General features: G+C 39.1%; 3 protein-coding genes across 4 annotated transcripts in view; 1 reads left to right on the top strand and 2 right to left on the bottom strand.

The window, feature by feature from the left end:
* LDHB (lactate dehydrogenase B) overlaps positions 1 to 25,127 on the bottom strand; it is a 478,946-nt gene that overhangs the window by 127,992 nt on the left and 325,827 nt on the right. The window lies entirely within an intron of this gene.
* Positions 1 to 25,127, top strand: part of CMAS (cytidine monophosphate N-acetylneuraminic acid synthetase) — a 412,527-nt gene that overhangs the window by 113,828 nt on the left and 273,572 nt on the right. The window lies entirely within an intron of this gene.
* On the bottom strand, positions 12,189 to 22,157 carry KCNJ8 (potassium inwardly rectifying channel subfamily J member 8). Of its 2 annotated transcripts, none has more exons than XM_050747641.1 (3): positions 21,791 to 22,157; positions 20,482 to 20,925; positions 12,189 to 13,855 (listed from the first exon to the last, which is right to left on the bottom strand). In XM_050747641.1, the coding sequence occupies exons 2-3, from the start codon at positions 20,853 to 20,855 to the stop codon at positions 12,955 to 12,957; spliced, it is 1,275 nt and encodes a 424-aa protein (XP_050603598.1). In that variant the 5' UTR covers positions 20,856 to 20,925; positions 21,791 to 22,157; the 3' UTR covers positions 12,189 to 12,954. The 2 variants fall into 2 exon arrangements, with proteins under 2 accessions (XP_050603598.1, XP_050603599.1); XM_050747642.1 differs by lacking the exon at positions 21,791 to 22,157 and adding an exon at positions 21,320 to 21,530.

Raw genomic sequence — 25,127 nt, forward strand, 5'->3', positions numbered from 1 at the left:
TAGCAAACTCTCTCCATTGCTTTCTTGGCTTGCATGCTTTGATGAAGCAAGCATCCCTGTTGGGAGACTTTTGCAACAAGGAATTGCAGGTGGCCAACAATCAGCTAGTTACCGTGGTCCTCAGTCCAACAGATGCCAAGAACCTGAATTTTGCACACAACCACATGAGCTTAGAAGCAAATCCTTTCCTAGTCAAGTGTTTAGATGAGACGTGCTTAAGCCTCATGAGAGACCCTGACTGACACCTTGTTTGAGCCTGAAGAGAGAGCCTGCATCAGAGGATCCAGTTGCACCATGCCTAAATTTCTGAACCTCAGAAACTGCAAGATAATAGATGTTTCCTGTTTTAAACCATTGCATTGTAGTAATTTGTTATATAGCAATAGATAACTAGTACAGAGACAGTGAAGGCATGGCCACTGACAAAAAATAAATGGAGAGTAGGAGGCCCCTCACTGACAGGGTGCTTAGTAATGTAATAATGATGCTAAGTCATCCCAAGAAAAATACATACACATCTTGTGGGTAGAGAGCATGACATTGGCAGAGGCCACTAGAAGCAATGGAAACATATTGGATACCAGTTACGTAATATATTTTCTACCAGCTCTTTTATTCCCTCTTCTCTCCCTAACACCCAGGGTGTGAAAAAGGAAGAGGGAGAGATGTTCTAGCAATAGGCTGTTCCTCCAAGGTGAGAGAAGTGGAGAAGGATAAAAAGAGCAGACCACTCTTACCCCACCCATTCACTTCAAATCCTTTGGGCTACAGCCTTTCCAGTGATAGGGGAGTAAAAGTTTTCCATCTGATATATTATTGGAATTTTTAAGTAGACAAAGTTTTTGGAAGTCCAGAGATTTTCTACCCAACCTGGAGAAGAAATTTGACATAGCATGTACATAGGAAATACTTGGAGAAAAATCAATGTGTTTTATATATATAATCCACCAAATTTAAACTCTTCAATTAACAAGTCACATATGAGTGCAGCCAAAAAGAAGTTTAAGGCTCTGAAAACTGGAAGATGCTTTGGGAAGAGGCTTTAGACTCTGAGCTGTGACAAAATGCTTCAGCATGTGAGATGCCTTTGTCCTCCAACACAACCAATTGATTTAACATGGAAATTCTCAAATGTTTGACAGCAGTTTGTCCGTACCTGTACATAGACTCTGATGAAGCCTGTCTAAAACGTCTCTTGAATTATTTATACCCGAATCAAATCAGGATTTTGAATCATGGCAAAGTAGAAAAGAAAAGGTCTTTCTAGAGAACAGAAAAAGGTAAGATTTAGTCTGTATCAAGGAAATAAATGACAAGAGGAGGGAGACTGATGGATTCAGAAGGCAGATTAGTGAGTGTCAAAGTGAGGAATCTGAATTTAAGAAGGGAAGAGAACACCTTGGAGTTTTTTGAAGAAAAAATATGACCGTAGTTTCACTTTTGTGAAAATTTCATTGCTAGTATGTTGAATGAGTGGGAAAAAAGCGTTGAGGATCAGATCAGAGTTCATTGCAATAGCCCAGGCAGCAAGGAATGAGGGCCTGGACTAGAGTAGAGACAGATGCACGGGACATTGTGCTAGAGGAAATCTGTGATATTTGGAGACTGATTTATTAAGGCCAGGGACAATTTAGGGGATAAGAACAAGCAATTATAGTTCAACACTGGGTCTCACCATCAAAAGATTACAGATGAGGAGGTGACTCCTAGAAAATACACAAAATTTGATTTTTGCTGTGTTAAGCATGCTCTCCAGCAGAATGTTTGTAGACTAGCTACTGTAGTGTAGAGGAATAAACTATCTAGATGTGGAGCGGCATCTAGATAGACAACTCCAATGAAACCACAGAAATAGATGGCCTGTGAGAGAGTCAGAAAGGGCAGGAGAACACCCTGCAAAGTGATCACTGAAGCCCTAAAAGATAAGAACTTCCCAAAGGATGAGAGTGATCAGTAGTATTAAGTGGCAAAGAATGCTAAGACATTGTGTTTAGTTTCAAATTATATTTTAAGATGATTCAAAATCCTGATTTCAGAGCCTTAAACTTCTTTTTGGCTGCACTCATATGTGACTTGTTAATTGAAGAGTTTAAATTTGGTGGATTATATACACAAAACACATTGATTTTTCTCCAAGCATTTCCTATGTATGTGGAGGTAAAAACTAGTCTATAAATCCAGTTAAAGGCAAAGGTAAAAATAAAACAAATACATAAAACAGGGGGTGGAAAATCACATAATTAAGTTGAATCATGTCAACAACAAAAGAGAGACACCTCTTGAAATGTGCACTATAGGGATTCTAGCAAATTAAAGTTAAATATGGTTTTGGCATTTTGTAAATTTTAGATAGAGTAGTTATGCCTATTTATTTACATCTACTTTTAAAATTCAAGTCAAATTCATAGTATGGTTCCCTTAGACCTATTAGATGCCCATATAAATGGAACCATTTATTTTCCTCAAAAAACAAAAAGAAAAAAATCTTTGTCATTGATTTTTGTCTTAGAATTATGTCATTTATCTGCCTTTTACAACTACTGATTGGTACCATTGACTATCACAAAATAAATTCTTATATCAATGATTAGCTCCATAAAGACATCCTTTAAACCCTAAATCTAACAGAACTGTGAATTCATTTGTAAAATCTTAGCATTAATTCTTGTGATATTTCTTGACTTTTAATTCAATTTTTCAGCTGTTGACTCAACTATACTTTTCTTGTCACAGTAATGAAATATAAAGATGAGTGTAAAAAAACCCATTGCTAGAGAAAATTATAGTCTAAGTGATAATGGAAGGTTAAAAATAACAAAGCAGAACCCGGCAAGGGCCAGGTAACTGAAGCAGAATAAATGGCATTGATTCATCAATTCATATATTTATCAAGCAAGGATTGGCGCTGTTAAATATTGGAAACACAATAGTAAGCAAGAGAGAAAACATTCCTGGCCTCATGGAACTTGTAATCTTATGCTTTGGTTACCCTTCTTGCCCATCTCTGCCTATTGAAATAGCATCCATCATTCAAGACCCATCTCAAAGTCTTTCCATTCTTTGGTTTTAATCTTTAAAAGCTATTCCACATTAAAAATGTTCACATAGTCTTTTGTTTGCACAACACCTGATAAGGCCCTTGCCAGGTTCTGCTTTGTTGTTTTTAAACTTCCATTATCACTTCCATTACTATGAGAAGAACAGTGTAGTTGAGTCAACAGCTGATAAATTGAAAAAGGATTGGCCCTAACGTGGTCATTATTGAGGAGGTGATTATTATGTGCAGTTCATTATACTAATCTCTCCACTTTTGTATATGTTTGAAATTTTCTATAACAGAAGGCTAAATAGAGAAAAGAATCACATTTTTCCTCAATAAAACACAATTGGTTTAAAGGGTAATTTGCAAAAGGAATTCTGGGGCAGAATAATTTTATTTTGAGTAACCACACAGGAAATCTTTTATTCAAATATTAAAATTTTCACTTAAATTTGATAAGTTCCCCCTTGTTTCTTAGTTGTATTTACCATATTCACCATTCCAGCATTCCAGATTAAGCTTTCTATATGTTTCTCTGTAGCTTGCCTCCATTACAACACACATTTCTACAACTACTGCAATGTTCTGAAAAACCTAGTTCCGTTCTTGAAATGAGTTCACCTTTTCTCCCAAATCCAGGGTAATACTATTCAGCTACAAAGACAAAAGTCATGCTAGAAATCCTTTCTGCTTACGAGTAGTGCTACCTAAAATGGAAATATTGTAAGTTGAATTATGTTTCTGGGTGATTTTTTGAAAGAGATTTATGGTGCATGTCAAACTAGGCCCTTTGGAGAGTGCCAACATTGTGATCTGTCAAAAAAGCATATTTGTACAATATAATTATAAATGTAAATTGCAACCAAATGTTAAGAAACTTCAAAGGGCGTCGAATAAAACTTTAATTCAAATGCTCAACGGCAACCCTATTCTTTTTCTATCACTTGTGGTAGCCCAAGTTATCTGAGGGCCCAAAGTACCATTGGTATTCCTAGAAGTCTCAGGCACTAGTTCCCCAGTTACTTACAGTGCCAATTATTGTCTGTCTGCAGACCAGTACAGATCTCCTACAGCTCTGCAATGTCCCTAAATTGCTGTCTGCTCTGGCTTCTGTTCCCAGCCGCTAGCTACCACCTCTGAACTTTGGATAGTTCCTGACTTTTGTTGCAAAACCCCTTGTTTAGCAGCTCTATACTTTCTTTTGAGTGAAACTGGGTAATAGATCTCAGCTGTGATTGGTTTTCCCAGCAAGTCCATTCTAGCCTCTTTATCTTTTCCAGGAATTTCTAAAAATTTCTTTCCCACTGATAAGTCTTTCTTGTTTACCCAGGCTGCTGTAGATTAAGTGTGATTTAAAATTTTTTTCTTGGTTATTTCAAAGATAAGGGGATCAACTGAAGGGAGCTAATGGTAAGCTATTACCATTTTGGGCTAAAAGTCCTTCTCAGGCTCACTGTTTTCTAACGATTCACTGGTTCTAAATTGCTTAACCTCTGAGTGTACCTTTGTAGCCTCTGCTATAAAGCAGAGGAATATCAGAGAACCAGAGAAAAGGATTTGATAGTCCCTCTTGTTATCTCTTTTCCTGGCTTAAAATACTGAGTTCTAAGATATTCATGTTGTTTGTGAGATTAGACACATGATCTGAGGAAGTGGTACCTTATGAGCTGAAGGCTGGGTAGGAGTTAACATTTTTGGTAGAAGATGGGGCCCATCCCTTATTGTTTTCCCATGTAGTCACGATGGTTATTTTAGGACCATCTAGAATAAATTCACTGGTTCTTTCCTCTTCATTGGTTCCTTATTGCCCTCTCTGTTAGAGAGTCTCTTTATTTCCTGCCCTTTAATTGACACTACCTTGGGAGCACCACCATACTACTCCTGCTGCTGCTGCGAAAATAATAATAACAATAGTAGTCATAATAGTTAAGATTTATTGAGCACTTACTGTATTCCAGACACTGTACTGAACACAAATTCTCATCAATACTTCAAAACAACTATATATAAATACATATAGTATGATAAGTATATGAATATTATATATAATAAATTACATACCATATAGTGTATATATTAATATAAACTAAGTAATATAGTACGAATTGACTCAACATATTAAGTCAATTGAGGCTCAGGGGAACTTGTTCAGGGTCCCACTACTGTAAGTGGCAGAGAAGCCAGGGCTGCCTGACTCCAGAGTTCCTGCATGTAACCACTATCTTGTAATATGTCTTTGCAGGCATTTTTGGTAAATGTCTTTGTTAGGCTATAGGCACCTTGTGGTGACTTGGTTTATAATTTGTATCCCCAGGCTTTATCACAATGCCTGGTACAGAGCAGTTACTAAATAAATAATTGTTTAATGAATGGTCATATTCGCACTCCGACATGAGCTATACATCTAACAGACCATGACACTTACGGAGATAAATGTATTTTAAAATGATGTACAAATTTTATAGGGTCTTTAGATAGTCAATTAATCTAAAAAATTTCAGTGTATTTACCACACAAGAAAGTAGATTTTCATCAATGTTGATTAGTTTTAAGTGATTCTTTTTGTTATTATTGTTGTTTGGAGACAGGGTCTTGCTGTGTCTCCCAGGATGGAGTGCACTGTCACGATCTTGGCTCATTGCAACCTCAGCCTCCTGAGTTCAAGCAATCCTCCCACCTAACCATCCCAAGTAGCCTGGGACTACGGGTGCAAGCCACCATGTCTGGCTCATTTTTGTATTTTTAGTAGAGGCAGGGTTTCTTCAAGTTTCCCAGGCTGGTCTCAAACTCCGGGGCTCAAGCAATTTGCCCATCTTGGCCTTCCAAAGTGCTAGAATTACAGGGGTGAGTCACTGAGCCTGGCCAGAGATTCATGTTTTACTTTTCACTTTTTTCTTTTCTTTAAAGTATTTTGATGATTACATTATTTTGAATTTTATTAAAAGGAACTGTGCACACAAAAAAGTGCGCAAATTATAATGTACAGCTCAATGATTTTCCCCAGGTGAAGGCACCTATATAATTAGCACACAGTTCAAAAAACAGAACATTCACAGAGACCCAGAAGCTTCCTCATGCTGTCTTCCAGCTCCTATCCCTTTGCCTCTGATGATAAACGACGTCCTGACTTACAAACACCAAAGAGTCATGTTGGCTGTTTTTAATTTTATATAAATGGAACCAGATATGCTTTGATTTGCTTTGATTTGCTCTTTTTATGCTATCATAAAAAGATATGCTTTGATTTGCTCAGTCCTGTGTCTGTGAGATATATGGATGTTATTGTGAGTCATTATAAATTATTCATTCTTTTCGTTCTGTGGTAGTCCATTGTAAAAACATATTGATACTTACATGTCCATTTTATTGTAAATGGATATTTGGGTTGCTCCCAGTTTGGACCTATAGTAACAGTGATACCATAAATTTTTTTTATGTATGTCTTTGGAGTATATACCTAAAGTGGGACTGCTAAGTCATAGCATTTGTTGCATTTTGTTTTACAAGACCCTGCCAAACAGTTTTTCAGAGTGATTATGACAATATATTCTCCCACTTGTAGTATGTTTAAGTTCCAGTTGCTCCTCATCCTTTTCAACACTTGCTTTTATCTTTTTCAGTTTAACTGTTCTGGTGGTGGTGTGTAATGGCATTACATTGTGCTTTTCATTTGCATTTAGATTACTAGTGAAATCAAGTGTCTTTGGATATGTGTGTTGGCTTTTTGGGTTCTCTTTTTTGTGATGTACTTTTTTCATGTTGTTTGTCAATTATTTCTATTTGGGTGCCCATGTTTATCTTACTGATTTCTAAGAGTTTTTTATGCATTCTAGAGATGAATTTTTGTAGAATATAAAATTGAAAATATCTTCTGCCATTCTGTGGGTTACTTTTGCATTTGATAATTTAGCATTTTTATTAATCAGAATAGAGGACAAACTATAGTATAGTAAGAAAACATGCAAACAAGCAGTCAAAAAAAAAAAGCCAAAAAAACCTACCAAAATAAAGTTAATGTTTATTTTCATCTGTGTAACTGGCTAAAATTAGGAAGCCCAGACTTGCACAGCACTGTTGCACAAAATGATTTGCTGTGCCAGGTTATTTCCATCTTATTTACTCCACAGGTTTTATCTTCATCAACCTGGTCAAAGCTAGATTTCCATCACACATGTGCTCAGTCCACGGGAGGTGCAAAAGGTCAAGAAACACAAACTCAGAGTTTTTAAAATCAAGAATTGAAAGTGGTCGACTAGCTTCTGTTCACAGGACATTGAGCCCCAGATTTGGCACATGACCATAAGTAACTGACATAGCTACTGGGAATGTATAATCTCTCGCTGGATATTCATATGCCCAGCTTAAACTCTGTTTCTATGTAGGAAAATGAAGAATGGATTCTGTCAGGCTGCTATCACCATCTATTTTAGGCAAGCACCGTGATAAGTAATTTGGGGAAAGGACTTACAATCTAGAGGAGAGAGATGTCTAGGATATTCAAAAGCTATATAATACCAGTTATTATGAAATAACCAATAAATAGAGGTAAATGTGTGAGGATAAAAAACTGAGTGATTTAGGTGGAGAATTTCAGAAGGTTTAGTAAAAACAATAGTTTGTGGTAGAGAAAGCACAGAATTTCAATCTCAGCAGTTTGCAGAATGTGAGTGAAGCATTCAATAAACTTGAAGCTTCATAAGGTATTCTCGGTAGGGTTAGAAAATCAGGCAGGAAAGGTATGTTGGAATCAAACCACAAAGAGTCTTAACTATCATGTGTAAAGAATGTGAACTTTCTTCAACAATCAATGGCAAATAAGTGAAGCCCTTTGAAGTACTATATATCTTAACTTCAGTTTTACAGACAACTGTTTCAGCCTCCACTTTTCCATACTCACTGAAGCAATCCAATAGTATGTGGAAATCCAGATTTAATATTTTTGTTCCTTCAAATAATTAAGATAAACTCAGTGTAAGGCAACAGTTTCATTCCAACTACCCCGGGAGTATTGGAGTGGAGGAAGGAGTGCCATATGGTACAGCCAAGAAAATCTTCATGAGAACTGGAACACCTCTTGAAAAGAGTATTCATGAAGATGTAAATAACCTAAAATGAAAGTGGGCTCCAACATAATATTTTGATCTGAAGTTAAAGACTGATTAAGATTTTCATGAACTTAAACTTGAATCTGTGCGATTATCAAGGGGTGTAATTGAGAGTCACATCCTTTCTAGGTCTGTGGGGAAATTCCCATCACCATTGATGAGAATTGTGCATAAAGATCATGGGAAGAGCATGGCCCTTGGGTTTCCTCTTAAACAGCCTGTAGGATTTGTTATGGTTACTTTAATGCACTGGTCCTTGGAGACACTAACTACAGTTCTGCCTCTACCTTCCATGCTGAAAATAACAAAAGTTGGGAGTGGGAGTCCCAGGAGATGTAGATGTCTTTTCATTCATTCTTCTTTATCTACAATTGATTTATTATCAAAGGGGAAACTTCTAGCTCCATGAATGCCAAGTGGCTAAACAACAACAACTACAACAAAATGAAATCCAAATATTGGAGGGGAGAAAATGCTGCCCTATGTCCATGAAATGACTAACTTTTCTGCGGGTTTCTTTGGGAACTAAGGTCATTTCCTTAAGCTGCTGGGAAACTGTCAGTTCTCAGACACACTTACATGTCAGAACATTTTGGCCAGGGATATTTGGGCAAGGGCAACAATGATTTTCTTAGAGAGAGTCTTGAGTTAAGATGCAAACAATAAGGAATTGTCGAATAAAACTGTGGTATGGGGATAAAGCAGGGAAAAATGATAGTTCTAAGGACAATGTTCTATTTTCTCATCCAGCTCTCAGCAAAGCTGTATGTGCAACAGTTCTAGGTCTTCCATTGTCTTCCCATACCTGCTCAGTAACTAGCAGTATGTTTGGATTTTGATTTTGAGATGAAAGTGTCTCTTTTCCAATTCTGGCATGTATTCCAGTTTTTCTTACCTGATACTTTCCATCTCTGATTACTTACTATAGAATCAGCATATACCCGGGCTATCAATTTCTGCTCCTCCTTAAAGAAAATAGACACACCTAGTTATTTTTGCCAGATGATAAATGTCAGACCCGGCAGACATTCAATATATATTACTAAATGAATAAATATATGATAGACAAGTGCAAGCAGAAATCTCTGTATGCAAAATGTTTCCTTTTTACACGTTGTAGTATTTTACACATGACAATGTTTGAGGACAGGCAAGTGTCTGTTAAAGGTATCAAAGGATCAGGAAAAGCAACTGGGAGTGGGCAGATATAAGGGCCTCTGCTGCAGAGGTTTCAAGAGATCAGATTCATGTTGCAGAGTTCTTTTATCTCTGTCCTAGAGAAGAAGAGTAATGCATTGAATCAGTCATTTACTAAGAAGCCAATTAGTTTGAAGGTAATCCTTTTTTTTCTTTTATTGCCTTTTGCCTTTTTTGAAATAAAGGAAATCCTTTATTTCAAGTGTTTGTCCTGGGCCAATGAATTATACTCTTTTAAGCCCTTTGTATATGTTAACTCACTTAATCCTCACAACAAATTTGTGAGGTAGATACTACACTCATTCTGATTTTATATATGGAGAAACTGAGGCACAAAGAAGCTAATTTTGTCAAGGCCTTACAGATGCTAAATGTTAGCATTGAAATTGAAACCTAGGGAGTCTGGCTTCTGGGTCTGTTTGTATAACTATTATACTATATTTCCTCACGAGGTGATACTAGAGCAGAGACTAAATCATGACAGGGGAGACTCATGAGGCTTTCTGAGGGAAAACTCTCCAGGTAGAAGCAAATTCATGATGCAGGAGCCGTATGTCTCTTTCTCAAAGAGCAGAAAGGCCAGTGTGGAAAAGTGTGGGAGTCACTGAGGGGAAGAGCGCTAACAACGAGATGTAGTGGCTTGTCGGCCTTGGTAAGGATTTTGGTTTGCATTTTAAGAAAAATAAAAAGGGCTGGGCATGGTGGTTCACACCTGTAATCCTAGCACTTTGGGAGGCCGAGGTGGGCAGACTGTCTGAGCTCAGGAGTTTGAGACCAGCCTGGGCAACATGGTAAGACCCTGGCTCTACTAAAAATACAAAAAATTAGCCAGGTGTGGTGGCACACGCCTGTAATCCCAGCTACTCAGGAGGCTGAGGCACGAGAATCTGTTGAAGCTGGGAAGCAGAGGTTGCAGTGAGCTGAGATCGTGCCACTGCACTCCAGCCTGGGCGACACAGTGAGACTTTGTCTCCAAAAAAGAAAAGAAAAAAGAAAACGAAAAAGGCAGAAGAGGGCTTTAAGAAGAGGTGTCATGTAGTTTGACTTGTGATTTAAAAAAATATTGTTCCTGCTGTATGAATTGTGGAGGTGGAAGAAAGGGTAGAAGCAGAGAACCAAAATACTGAATATAAATAATATTGAAACAATATATAAGGCAAAATGATACATGTACACATATATATGTACAGAGTCAGTCTTATCTTCTAAAACTATATAGTTGTCAAAATTGCTTACCCAGTGAAATATGTTTTAGCAAAATAGGTCACAAAATCATTTTAATACTCTCTAAAACATTTTCAGATTTTTAGAAATTGTTGATGGAACCTTTGGTTTGGTGTGGCTGTCTCTAGCTAAATGATGTCCCTGTCTGAGCCACAGCTTGACATAGGGAGCCCCTCATAACCTTTCGTTGACATGCCCATTATATTGACAGTCATTAGGTCCTTGACACTCAGCATTTAGTTGCAGCTGGACGGTGGCTGGGGGAACTGCCTGTACTCCATAGCTAGCTTTGCCCCTGGTGCCAGGGAATTCTCTAGACCCTGGACATCTCAGCTTCACTATGTCCTGACATCACCTGCTGCACAGCCTGTGTCACCTCTACAAACGTTGGGCTGCTACAGAGCAGCAGGAAGCCGCTATCCATGTTCTTATTGCTGGATGGTGTGGCAGCTGCCTCTGAGTCTGCTCAGCTGCCCTGGGGTGGGAAGGTGGGAACCTGCATCTGTTCCAGAATTGCTTTGAGGTCTGATATCCACCTCCGTAGTTGCTGTTGGGTTAAGTTTTATTAAGATAGTCTTTAGCAACCTAGACAGAAATGTTTTAATATTCAAACAATTGTTACAGATGCATGCATATATACTGGGTAACAAGTATCCTTGCTTGGACTATGAAGGAAGTGGTGGAGTAGAGAGAATTGGTCATATTCTGGATATATTTTGAAGGGAGAGCCAAGAGGTAATTGCTAATGGATGGCATGTAGGGTATGAAAGAGGCAGCAAGAACGACTTCCAGGTCATGACTTGATGCCCAAGTGATTGGAAGAAAGACTGGGAGGAGGACAGGTTTTGTGAGTGAGAATGAAGCATTTGGTTTTAGACGTAGTAAGTTTGAAACGCTTGTTCAGTATCCACGTGGAGCCTCAGGTGCCTGTTTGATCTGTGAGTCTGGAGTTCAGAGGAACAGTTACAACCCTTTCAGGAATGATTAACTCAATGACCTGATAAACAATTTCCATTCACCTGGTGGGAATCATGTGTCTTAAGACAGAACATTTCCTAATTACCTGCCTATTTCAATATTCATAAATACAAACCCCCAGATCTGTGTGAAAGATTTCACAATAGTTCAGCTTTCTGATGTTTAGCTATATAAAATGTAAGAATAAGACCATATATAGCTTGTTAACCTAGTACTTCTCTCTCCTCTCTCATCCCTTCCCTGAAGAAGCAGGCACTAAAGATGCTTAAATGAAGCGTTGATTGAAAATCTCACTTTAGCAAATGAGATAATACTACATCTATAAATACCAAGCTAAATTCAGATATTACTGGGAAGGAAGTATAGTTTTAAGATGGGAGATTGAAGATTAAAAAAAAAAAGCTTATAGCATTTTTATGGTATGTCAGGCTCAGATTGAAAAATCAAGAGGACATTTTAAAACCTGAAATAAAATCAAAACAAAGCAAAAAAAGCTAGTTTTGGAGCAAACAGATTTGAGAGAGAGGAATCTGAGAGTGAGTATTATCACTTTGACATCTCTGTTATATGGCTCTAAAAACATCTTTTCTTGAGTTTTAACTTGGGATGATTTTGTGAAACAGGAATCACAAAACTACAGTGAGTACAAAGAAAATGTTTTAATAAAATATTCAATACAGTATTTCCCTGTGGGGATTCTAGAAGAAGAAGTAAGAAGCTGAAGGAAGTGATTGTCACTGTTGGGAACCCAGTCCTAAATGAGACAAGACTTAGTTTTCCTCCAAAGACACCTTGTCCAGCTCTGCCCAACAGGCTGCAATGAGATGGACCAGGAGACCTTCAGGAGTCACCGACAGACCAAGTGAATGAACCGAATCCACTTACAAACAGATCCACTTAAGCAGTTTTTGCCTCAGGCTTCCTACCAAATGCAGTATCATGGAGACAGGAGAAGGTTGATATACAAAAGGCATTAATATGATTTTGTTTTTTCTCCTCCTATTCGCATTTCCAGAGTGATCATTAGTAACAGAGAGATCTGTGGTTTCACCAACTAAGCATTTCAAACAGATTTCATTTCTTGACCAAATTTTGTGCTCAAGGCCTGTTACTATTAGTAATTCTTGTGTTTCAAATTGAGAGAAATGAGAGCATACCCACCCCTACACATAACTTAAGCATGTCACTGAGAATTCTACACATATGAAACAAGCATAAGCCATGAATCCTCCACTTTGTGTGTTACTTTTTATTACTACAGAAAGTGCTGTTGCTTGAATATGAATATCATTTAGTGTAATAAAATGTGGAAAGACACATTATTGTGTTCCAGCTCTGGTTCAGTCTGACAGTGCCTGGCATAAACCATGGAAACTTGATAAAAGACTGTCTTGGGGGGTTATCTTGCTGTCATGATTCCGATGTGTTTTGGTTCCCTTCTGGAGTCATAAATTGCACCTTTGGTACCATGAGGGAAGAGTTGTTCCTTCGGATAGAATTGTTCCTCCTCATGGAATTGTTTCTTCTCATGGAGTTGCGCTTCCTCAGAGAATTTTGATGAGACAGTTCACTCTTTTGGAGGGTCTGAATGAGGATGGAAGGTTTCTCATCCAGCTCTCGGGCACTGCACCGTGGAGCAGCTACTTTAACAGTGTTGCCAAATTTGGAGTAATCCACAGAGTACACTCCTTCTTCCTCAGTCACAATGGACACAAAGCGGTGGCCCCATTGGATCTCCTCAGCGATGTAGGAGGTTCGTGCTTGTGTGGTGATGCCAGTAGTTTCAACCACTCCTTCCAGAATAACTATGACCTCCAAGTCTTGGTTGGCCAGGTCAGTTGCTGAGATGTCATACAGGGGGCTGCGCTTGTCAATCACGTGGCAGATGATCAAAGGGGCCACCAGAAAAATGTTATTGCTCTCAATTGGGTTATCAACAGGAATGTCTAGTTGGTGAATAGGGACCACCTCCCCTTCAGGTGTCGTTGTTTTCTTCACCACCTGGATGCGCACGGAGGCACTAATGATCATGCTTTTCCTCAGGTCACCCACTCGGAACATGAAGCACAGCTTGCCATTTCGGACGGCAATCACAGCGTGGCGGCTGAAAATCAACGTTTCTGCCCTTCTGTGAGCCTGAGCTGTTTTCATGAAAATGCAGCCTAACATGACCGCATTGATGATCAAACCCACAATATTCTGGAGAATCAAAACCGTGATGGCCAAAGGGCACTCCTCTGTCATCATCCTCCCTCCAAACCCAATGGTAACTTGAACTTCAATGGAGAAGAGAAAAGCAGAAGTGAAAGACCTGTGAGGAAGGATATCAGAAAAGAACACCATCAGGTCACATTTTGAATAATGAAATAATATGCCAGGCTGAACTTTTCATTTTCTTCCACTAGAGACTATTAAATGCTTGCAGACAGACTAGCCAACTTAACCTTGTAAAATGCAAAATTCTAAACTGTGTTTAGAACAGTCTCTCTCTCTCTCGCATGCATCTACCTCCAGACTTCTGGAGATTAACATTCTATTAATTCATTAAGCTCCTTTAAGCTAAGGCCTAATTAACATTCTATTAATGTTTCACAGGTCACGTAGTGATGGGCCTAACTGTGTAAAAGATTAATATATTTTTATATAAAGGCATATTTTACATTGCGCCATACTTCACTTTCACAAAGGCACAGTTTACTCTGTAAAACTTTCTAGCAGGTAGATGTTTATTATTTATTGCATATCTATGTTTAGGAGACTTGAGTCATATGGAAAGTACTGAGTACTGAGTAAAATTATTATTTATAATCTTTAAAATCATATCATTAGCTAGTACTTATTTTGTATCTCATATAGAAATAGCACAGTGCTAAAAAAACTGGTATAAAACACATTATTCCAAACAACTAGTATTTTCAATAGAAGGGAATGGTTTTCCATTTGGAAAGAAAAGTCTTATTGATGATCTAAGTTTGTTCTTTTAAGTCAGGGGTCCCCAAACCCCCCAGGCCAGGGACCAGTAGTGGTCCATGGCTTGTCAGGAACCGGGCCACACACAGCAGGAGGTGAGTAGTGGGTAAGTCAGCATTACCACCAGAGCTCTGCCTCCAGCCAGGTCAGTGGAGGTACTGTATTCTCATAGGATAGCGAACCCTATTGTGAACTGTGCATGTGGGAGATCTAGGTTACCCCCTCCTGATGAGAATCTAATGCCTGATGATCTGAGGTGGGACAGTTTTATCCCCACACCATCCCCATCCCCCAACCCCATCAGTGGAAAAATTGCCTTCCACAAAACCAGTCCCTGGCTCCAAAAAGGTTGGGGAGCGCTACTCTAGGTGCTCTGGAGAATACTGAAATGACGAAAGGGAGAACTAGAGGCAGAAACTAGTAAATGACTATGTCAAGATCTCATACAGATATGCCTTATTTTATTCTACTCTGCTGTAATGTACTTTGCAGTTACTGCATTTTTATAAATCGAAGGTCTGTGGCAACCTTTGTACAGCAAGTCTGTTAGCACAATTTTTTCTAAAGCACGTGCTCACTTTGTGTCTCTGTGTCACATTTTGGTAATTCTCACAAGATTTCAAACTTTTTCATTATTATTACATTAGTTACCATGATGTGTGATTAGTGATATTTGATGTCACGATTGTCATCGTTTAGGGCAGCTGTCCCCAGCCTTTTTGGCAAAGGGACTGGTTTTGTAGAAGACAATACTGGGGTGTGTGGGGGGGAAATGGTTTCGAGATGAAACTATTCTACCTCAGATCATCAGGAATTAGATTCTTACAAGGAACCGGCAGCCTAGATCCCTGACCTGCGCAGTTCACAATAGGGTTCACACTCCTATGAGGATCTGATGCCCCCGCTGATGTGACAGGTGGCAGAGCTCAGGAGGTAATGTTTGCTCCCCCGCTGCTCACCTCCTGCTATGTGGCTTGGTTTCTAACAGGCCACAGGCCAGCACTGGTCTGCAGCCCAAGGACTGGGAACCCCTAGTTTGGGGCACCATGAGCCATGCCCATATAAGACGGCAAACAATCGATAAATGTGTGTGTTCTGACTCCTCCAATGACCAGCTGCTCCCTTGTTTCTCCCCCTTTCCTCGGGATTTCCTATTTCCTGAGACACAGCACTATCAAAATGAGGTCAGTTAATAGCCTTACAAAGAACACCAAGCATTCAAGTAAAGGAAATATTTGCTGCCTCTCACTTTAAATCAAAAGCAAAAATGATTAAGCTGGTGAGGAAAGCAAGTCAAAAGCCACACTAGGCCAAAGGTTAGGCCTGTTGTGCCAAACAGCCAAGTTGTGAACAATGGAAAGAAAAAGTTTTGCAAAAAATTCAAAGTGCTACTCCAGTGAAGACACAAATGATAAGACAGCGAAGTAGCTGCATTGCTGAGATGCAGAAAGTCCGAGTGGTCTGGACAAAAGACCAAATCGGGCACAGCATTCCCTAAGCCAAAGCCTAAACTAGAGCATGGCCCTAATTCTCTTCAATTCTATGAAGGATGAGAAGTGAGGAAGCTGCAACAGTAAAGTTTAAAGCTAGAAGAGATTGGTTCGGGAGGCTTAAGAAAAGAAGCCACCTTCAAAGCAGAAAAGTGCAAGGTGAAGCACCAAGTGCTGATGGAGGAGCTGCGGCAAGTTATCCAAAAGATCTAGCTAAGAAAATTAGTAAAGGTGGCTGCACTAAACAGCAGATTTTCAGTGTTGAAAATGAAACAGCCTTCTATTGGAAGAAGATGTTACCCACAACTTTCATAGCTAGACAGAAGTCAATGCCTGGCTTCAAAGCTTCAAAGTTCAGGCTAACTCTTGTTAGGAACGAATGCAGCTGGTAACATCAAGTTGAAGCCAATGGTCATTGACCACTCTGAAAATCCGGAAGCCCTAAAGCATATAAAGTGACTCTGCCTGCACTCTATAAGTAGCAGTATAAAGGTTAGAGGACAGCATATCTGTTTGCAGCATGATTTATTAAATATTTGAAGCCCACTGCTGAGACCTACCACTCAGAAAAAAAGATTCCTTCAAAATATTACTGCCCATTGACAATGCACCTAGTCACTCAAGTGCTCTGATGGAGATGTAGAAGGAGATGATTGTTGTTTTTATGCCTGTTAACACAACATCCATTCTACAGCCATGAGTCAAGGAGTAATTTCGACTTTCAAGGCCTATTAAGAAATTTACATTTCATAAGGCTATTGCTGACATAGATAGTGATTCCTCTGATGGAGCTGGGTAAAGTAAATTGAAAACCATCTGGAAAGGATTCATCATTCTAGACGCCATTAAGAACATTTGTGATTCATGGCAGGAGGTCAGAATATTAACATTAACAGAAGTTGGGAAGAAGTTGATTGCAATTCTCATGAATGAGTTTGAGGGGTTTGATACTTCAGTGGAGGGAGCACGTGGTAGAAATAGCAAGAGAACTAAAATTAGAAGGGGATCCTGAAGATGTGACTGAATTGCTGCAATCTCATGATAAAACTCAGATGAATGAGGCGTTGCTTCTTCTGGACAAGCAACGAAAGTGGTTTCTTGAGATGGAATCTACTCTTGGTGAAGATGCTGTGAACACTGTTGAAATGACAAAAAAGAATTTAGAAGATTACATAAACTTAGTTGATAAAGCAGTGGCAGGTTTTGAGAGGATTGACTCCAGTTTTGAAAGAAGTTCTACTGTGGGTAAAATGCTATCAAACAGCATCACACATTACAGATAAATCTTTTGTGAAAAGAAAAGTCAATTGATGCAGCAAACTTCATTGTCATATTTTAAGAAGTTGCCACAGCCACCCCAACCTTCAGCAACCACTACTTGGATTAATCAGCAGCCATCAATATCGAGGCTAGTCCCACCACCAGCAAAAAGACCACATCTTGCAGAAGGCTCAGATGATTATTAGCATTTTTTAGCATTAAAATATTTTTTGAATTGAGATATGTACATTTTTCAGCCATAATGGTATTATATACTTATTAGATTACAATATAATGTAAATGTTTTATATGCACCGGGAAACAAAAAGTCTGTGTAACTGGCTTTATTGTGATATTTGCTTTATTGCAATGATCTGGAACCAAAACTGCAATATCTCTAAGGTGTATCTGCAATTAATATTGTACTAACTTGAATTTTCTCGCTTTGGCCTATTCCTGTGAAAGAAGCAAAGGGAAGGAACCAAGAAGTTGTAGGACTTTCTTGGGAAGCTTTTTCAAATAGAACATCTACTCCCTATCTTAGTGAATAAACATTGATTTGATAGGCTGAGGTTGGATCTGGGTAAGATGCTTTTGAAAAGTTCTTGGGTGATTCTCATTTACCCCATATGAGAAGCACCACATTTTACTATCAATTTATAACACTTAATTTCACAACTAGTACTGCTGTGGCTTCTTCATGGAAAAGAGATTAGTCTTATCTTTGCCCCCAACCCCAATTTCCAACTTCTCTAACTTTATAGAAGACAAGCCACACATTAGCAATCTCTCAAAGTATTACCTATTTATTAATGCTACAGACAGCAGGTGAGAAAAATGTTTAAAAACATTTGAATACTTGGTATATACAGTGCACTTTGGTAGAAAACCATGAGGGATAAGCAAGAATACGTGGATTATTCTTTTGATTAGTTTTTAAGTGGAGTGCGAAAGTTGCCTATTTCTTTTGGTGCTAAAATGATTCATGGAAAACTACAGTAATTGCCTATTGCACCAGCTACCCACAAAAAGATATCTGGTATAGCCCCAAAACATGGCGAAGAATAAAAATGGACCCCAGAGAAGGGGTATGGATGAAACACTGATTTCTGATAATGTATCTATACTTCAGAGAGCAGTCTAATGATCAATATCCCAAATGATTTGTTTTAATGGTTTAAGAGACTGTTCATGTGGATATTTTATATATTGTTTAGGAATTCTAAATATTACATATGGTAGAAGATCCAGCTTTTTACTGACACTTGCTATGCTAAACAATCTCAAGAGATAAAAGTGTTTAGCTGTTCCTTTGTTCTGTTACAGAGAGAGGTAGGCTGGATAACATTGAGAAAGAGGAAATATATTGGTCTATTTTTTGACTCATATTAAATGAAGGAGTCAAAGAGACGCCTTGAAGGAGAAAATACATGAAGGAGAAAATGAGTCACTCTAAAAGAAGAATGGTCAAACATTATTTGGAAATACTGGTGAATATTCAATGAAAAATGTTGTTTCCAATTTTAGTGATATGATTGGACATTGAATTTACAAAGAGAAAAATGCAAAGAATTAGAATTATTATTAGTCACCTTTTAAATTCTCTTTGGGAGAGAATGAATATTTTTAAGGTTTGCTGTTATTTTTTTTAATCTCTTTTTTTTATCAGTATCTTCTATCATAATTTAGATTAAAAATTTATTTTGATATGAAAATGATTCACCAATTATCAGTGCCAGTAAGTTTCTTAAAGAGATATATTATAGATAATGATATTTGATCTTAGAATATCTATTGAATGTTTTAATGGATATTTTAAGTATTGTGTTTTCTTTATGTCTTGGTATACTGATGATCTCCTATGTTTTCCAACTGCATTTTCTTTGAGACAACAGTTCGTGACAAGTTTGAAAAAAGAAAATAATATCTAATCAATATTAAAAGCAATACATCAATTCAATAGTTTTTGCTCCTCAAAAATTGATCTGAAATCTGTGGTGTGTGATCTCCGCACACTAATGCTGCCTTCCTCCTTGAAAGGCTGGCATTGTAGTTACTTAGCAAATGGAAAGGTGGACAAGTTCAGTCTGGGGTCCACTTTCTGCAGTGATATGCTAGCTTCATAAGATTCAGAGTCACTGGAGGTCCCATCCTTTACAGTTTCCTGGTATCATAATGCTTTTTCAAGTTTCCTTGCTTTGTGAACTATGTGAATTTAAAATGTTCTTTTAAAAATGTTTTGAAAAATTTTCTAGTATTATTACTACTGTTTTGATTCACAGTGAACATCTTGGTAATTGATATAATTTATCTCTTTCCACCTCCCAACAACAAAAAAAAATTAAGAAACAAATCACCTCAACTAAATGTTCTTAAACCATGTGAAAGTAAGAGAGGAGAATCACTGAAATCAAATTCAATTTACCTGCCTTTGAGATACTTATGATATGAGAAAGAAGCCAAAGTTAGGTATCTAAGAACTGTCTTGTCCCTATTCTATTTAAACTTTGAAAGAAGAGTACAAAATTAAATTGCTTTTATATAACCCCTTCCATAAAATTTTGGACTAATTTTCATTAAAAAATTAGCAATTTCTAGTTCTGAATCTTAGCACAACTTTTAATTTCTGAATCTTATGCAAGCAATTAGCTATGTTATGATAATCTCGATAAAGAAGGGATGATATTTATTTCATTTTTTAGTAGATTTTTAATCTAGGACACTCTCCCCCTAGGGCCTCCCTATTTTTTTTTCTTATTATTTCTGAAAGTGTCATGGGTTAGAAGAGTCATAGAAAAATGTCCACTAGCACAATATTTTTTTATTGATCAGAGATATTTACCTGTGGACACTGAAACTACGGACAGCAGCTTTTTCATACTGAACTAAATGTGCGTGCTTTTGGAGTAAAGCACTCTGTGTTATCCTCTGAATTACAATTTTTTTTTTTTTTTTTTGATAACTGGTACAACATTTTCAAGGCTAGTCCAAAGGACTGAAGCTCAGATTTTCAGAGACTCTTCATCCATAAAGTTGCATTTAAAAAAATATTTACTGTGTTAGGTTTTGTTCTTTATTGTGCTTTTTTGTTTCTGGAGATTCTAAAACAAACCCTTTATTTCACTTTCAATTAAATAACAGAATGATAAGAGAAAAGGCATTTTGACATTTTTTTCTCTACGTTTTCAACCCCTGCCTCATCCCACTACATTCTTACCTGACATTAGTCACACACACAGTGGACTCCAAACTACTTTTCTCCATTCCACTTTTCTCCATGTAAGCATAGATATCCCCATGGGCAAAGGCCACCAGCCACCACATGATAGCGAAGAGCAGCCAGCTGCAGAGGAAGGACATGGTAAAGATGACCAGCGTGTGGCGCCATTTCAGGTCCACCAAGGTGGTGAAGATGTCCTGCAGAAAGCGTCCTTGCTCACGGATGTTCTTGTGCGCCAGGTTGCAGGCCCCGCTCTTGGCGATGAAGCGGGCTTTGGGGAGGCGGTCTCGGATGCGCGGCTTGCGCAGGTTCTCCGCGGCGATGCGCGCCAGCACATACTCCTCCGGGATGATACTCTTTCTGGCCAACATCGTCCTGTCACCATAGCCAGCTTAGCCACCTGCCTCTCACCTGCCTCTCCGTCCCTGGACACCCGTCCTCCTGCACGAGGGAAACATTCATTAAAAACTTAAAAACCCACCCTATGCTCACCTCTTGGTCCTTGTATTCAAGGACAGGTTTGTACATGCGCGAGGTGACATGCAAAACCAAAACTGTGATTTTTCACTAACCCAAACATGAATCTAGCTTGTGCTTGAGTTCTGGGATCTCAGAAAAATTACTTGGTTTTAATAAAAAGAACTGTTCCAATTCTTCTTATCATTCTGAACACATATGGGCATAGCCTTAGCTAAACAAAACCAAGAGCCTTCCGGTAAACAGCAGGCTCAAAGATAATTCTCTGCGATGAACCGCGTCTGTAAATTAGTGCAAGGCTACAGCACGTGGCGTCAATCAAGAAGATTAAGACCAGTTGGGTGCACGATCTACTTACTTATTAAAGTACTTAGATGATGTAGCAATATTAAAAGTAAAGAGGGGAAATTCTTCCTCCGTTATTTTTAGAAGTAAGCAAAGGCCGTGACTCCTTGCGCAGTATAAATAACGTGTAATCTGACAAAATTATAAGTGATGTGCTATAGAATTTATAAATTATAAGAATTATTTTAAATGCGAAAGAATGAGTTGCATCTAAAAAAACAGTTAAAAAGGTTCCTGTGGAAATCATAATATTATAAATTGAAAAATTGAAAACTTTTTTTTTAAAAACAACGAAGGAATCAAATATACAAGGTGCGGGGGGAGAAAAAAAACCCCAGACAACAGCCTGCGGGTTGCAGTAGGGAGTGCACCCCGAAAAGTCCATCCAACACTGCAAGCCTCTCCGGTGTTTTGCATTTTAAATCATTTATGGGAACGCAGACAGCCTCCCCCTCCCCTCCCCCGGAGCAGCTTTGAAACTTACAGACTCCGGGCAGCGGGCGCGGCGGCTGGACCTCCTTGCACACGCCGGCGGGCCGCGGGCAGGTCCCTCGCTCTCCCATCCTGGCGCGCGGGACCAGGGGCCGCCCAGGCCGGAGGGACAGATTGGGGGCTGCGTGTCCTATGGAGAAGAGTTAAAATAATAAAAGGTGCAACTGAATCTAAACGCAGGGAGGGCTAGAGGAAGGGGGATGGGTGTCGATCTTCCCCTCCCCCTGCTCAGCTCAACTCCTTTGGCCACTTCAGTGGGAGGAGGAGGGACTGGGGGGGCCGGGGGGGATGCTCCACAAATCAGCCTCCCAGTTAGGGCTTTGACGCACGCCAGACCTCGGAAGCCGCCGCTGTCGCGGAGTAGGGGGCGGGCGGGGAGGGGGCGAGCGCGAGTCCCCGGGAGGTAGGGAGCAGGCCAGAGGGAGGGACGACCCGGGGGAGGGCGGGACCTGCAGAGCCAGCTCCTTTCCAGTAGCCGCGACCCCCTGCTGCCAGCGTGACACACAAGTCTTTAAAAGGCTCTCTGCTCAGGGGAGAGAACTTTCTGAGTCCAAGTTCACTGACGCAAGGAGATTTAATTTTAATTTTATTTTGTAACCTAGGTAGATAACTGGGCTTCTTCATGATAACTGGGCTACTTCTGACTGAATCAAAGCAGAGAAGTCAGAAAATATTCTTCCAAGGCGTTCAAGCTGTGGGCACACGCAATTATTTACATTAAATTTCCACCTGCTAGGAGAGATGCAGGTGGAAGATGTTCTGAAACCCACTGTAGTAAACTATTTCTTCACCAGCCAAAGCCACTCTTCAGGGAATTACACACACACACACACACACACACACACACACACACACACACACCCCTCAAAACAGCGACTGCGCCCCCCCCCCCCCCCCCCCCTACCCCTTAAAAAAAAAAAAAAAAAAGAAAAAAGAAACCACTGGCAGTGGTTCCCGATGAAGAAATTTTGCCCCAAACAGGGACCGCCGTTAACACTTCAGCGCTGATAAGGCCTGGTCATTCGGTCTTCAGTAATTGGTTGCTTTCTGAAATGTTGCAGCTTCTTCCTCTGTCTAGATGGTCTGCATGATAAAACAGAGCATTTGCGTACAAAAAAAGGTTATACAATAACCATCTATAGCTTTTTGAAAAGGAGCCAGCGAAGACAAATGTGCTTTTTCCCACAGGTCAAGCCTCCTGATTTTGGCACTTGCGTTAATGGAAACTTTAATTCTTGGAAGTTTCACGTATTTTCCAAGACTCGGGCCGAAAGTGTATGGAGCATAAACAATGTATTCATTTAATTACCCAAAGACCTAAAATTAGTCTTTAATGAAGACAAATTAAGAATATTTTTTTCCCCTTGTGGTTAGATCTCCTTAACCCCTGTAAGCCCAGGATCCTAGTTTGTTAGTGGTAGTCCTCCTCTCTATGGTCATTAATTTTTGCAGTAATTTATGTAGTATAATAGTTTTACAACTGTATGAAGAATCAGTCAATTCCCGCCATTGTTCTATTTTACTTTTGACTTTGTACACATTATTATTCATTATTTTAGCCCGGGGAACATTTATTGCACACCTTTGTAAACTTTTTTTAGGTTTATGTGTCTAGAGATATGTAAATATATGTCATAGTTGTTGCTTTTAAGAGGCAGACAGTTTTAGCAAGAGAGATATACTCTAATACAAGCAGGGATGTGATTAGAATAGGAAAGGAAAGGCCAGGCCCGGTGGCTCAAGCTTGTAATCCCAGCACTTTGGGAGGCCGAGACGGGTGGATCACGAGGTCAGGAGATCGAGACCATCCTGGCTAACAGGGTGAAACCCCGTCTCTACTAAAAAATACAAAAAACTAGCGGGGCGAGGTGGCGGGCGCCTGTAGTCCCAGCTACTCGGGAGGCTGAGGCAGGAGAATGGCGGGAACCCGGGAGGCGGAGCTTGCAGTGAGCTGAGATCCCGCCACTGCACTCCAGCCTGGGCGACAGAGAGAGACTCCGTCTCAAAAAAAAAAAAAAAAAAAAAAAAAAAAAAAAAAAAAAAGAATAGGAAAGGAAATTAAAAAATGCCATGGGAATTCAAATGAGAGATATTTAAGAGCAGGAGACTAAGGAAAAATCCATCGATTATTTGGCATCTGATCTAGGCTTTGAAAGTCTAGATATATTTAGGGTATACAGAAAAGCAGAGAAAAGACAGCCCACGTCAGCATTGATGAAGCCAAGCTGGCTACACAGCAGGATTGGACACTTGAGTTCAGTGCTCCCTGGGCAGGTGCTGTTACCACTACTCTCAATGAGATTTTCATGTACTTGTCATTCCCACTCCCACCACTCCTGTACCCACTCCCTTAAACTGGGGACTGCTAGAGGGCAAGGCTATGACTTGCTCATCTTTGTAGCAAGACCCTAGCGCCATTTACATTACAAATGGGCTCAAAAAATATTTTTGAATCAATGAATGAAAAATACAAAGTGGAAGAAGCAAATTGGGGCCTTGAAAATGCATAGACAGCTTTAAATGCTCGACAAAAGAATCTGAGGATTCCTCAGCAGGTAGTGGTAAGCCATGGAAAGATTTTGATCAGAAAACTACACAATAAGAGCCTGTTTTAAGAGGATTGATCCAGAAGCAGAGAATATAATGGCTTTAAGGGTTGCATTTCTTAAGTATAGTCCCTCTGGGCTCCAAAATTCTGTAACTGGCAGAAGAGGGTGCTGGAAACTATGACATTAATTAGAGAAGGAATGAGGTCTTGGGCTAATAGGTAATATCAGTGGGCAATATGCAAATAGATACAAAAGGAATGTTATACAGAGCCAATATTGGAAAAGGGAAAAGTCAGAGGTGACTGTGATATTTATCACAGTAACAGAAAAATAGCAAGAAAATTGGAATGAGAAGAGCTGGACTGCTCTGGAGAATTTATGAGAAGATTTGCAAAAATAAAGCCATATCTGAATTCTCTGAAAATTCTGTTCTTTTGGTATAATACGTATTTCAGACTCATTTTTTTTCAGTGAGATATATTCTTCCAAATACGCAATTTTAAATAGTTCGACTTGCTTTGATAACAGAATGTCATATTTTTATTAGTAATTTAACCTGATTAATTCAAAATCAGGGCACATAATAAAGACCAATTTTTAAGGAATTAATAAGTAAATGTTTGACAATAGTAGGCCTAAGAACAAATAGTAGTCATTTTTAAATGGTAAAGAATGTGTACTGTAAGAATATTACAGATAAATATTTTTCTTGGTATTCCCTTTCTACATTGTTTCCTTAAACAGTGTGTGTCTTTGTCCTTCAACTAGTTTTTCTGCACT

The sequence above is a fragment of the Macaca thibetana genome, chromosome 11, assembly GCF_024542745.1.
Source record: "Macaca thibetana thibetana isolate TM-01 chromosome 11, ASM2454274v1, whole genome shotgun sequence".
Lineage (NCBI taxonomy): Eukaryota > Metazoa > Chordata > Mammalia > Primates > Cercopithecidae > Macaca > Macaca thibetana.

Excerpts from the sequence above, each read along its gene's own strand:
- KCNJ8 (XM_050747641.1), bottom strand. The coding sequence starts at position 20,855 with ATGTTGGCCAGAAAGAGTATCATCCCGGAGGAGTATGTGCTGGCGCGC. Across the intron at positions 13,856-20,481 it reads GTGTGTGTGACTAATGTCAG|GTCTTTCACTTCTGCTTTTC; the intron begins GTAAGAATGTAG and ends CCTTCCTCACAG.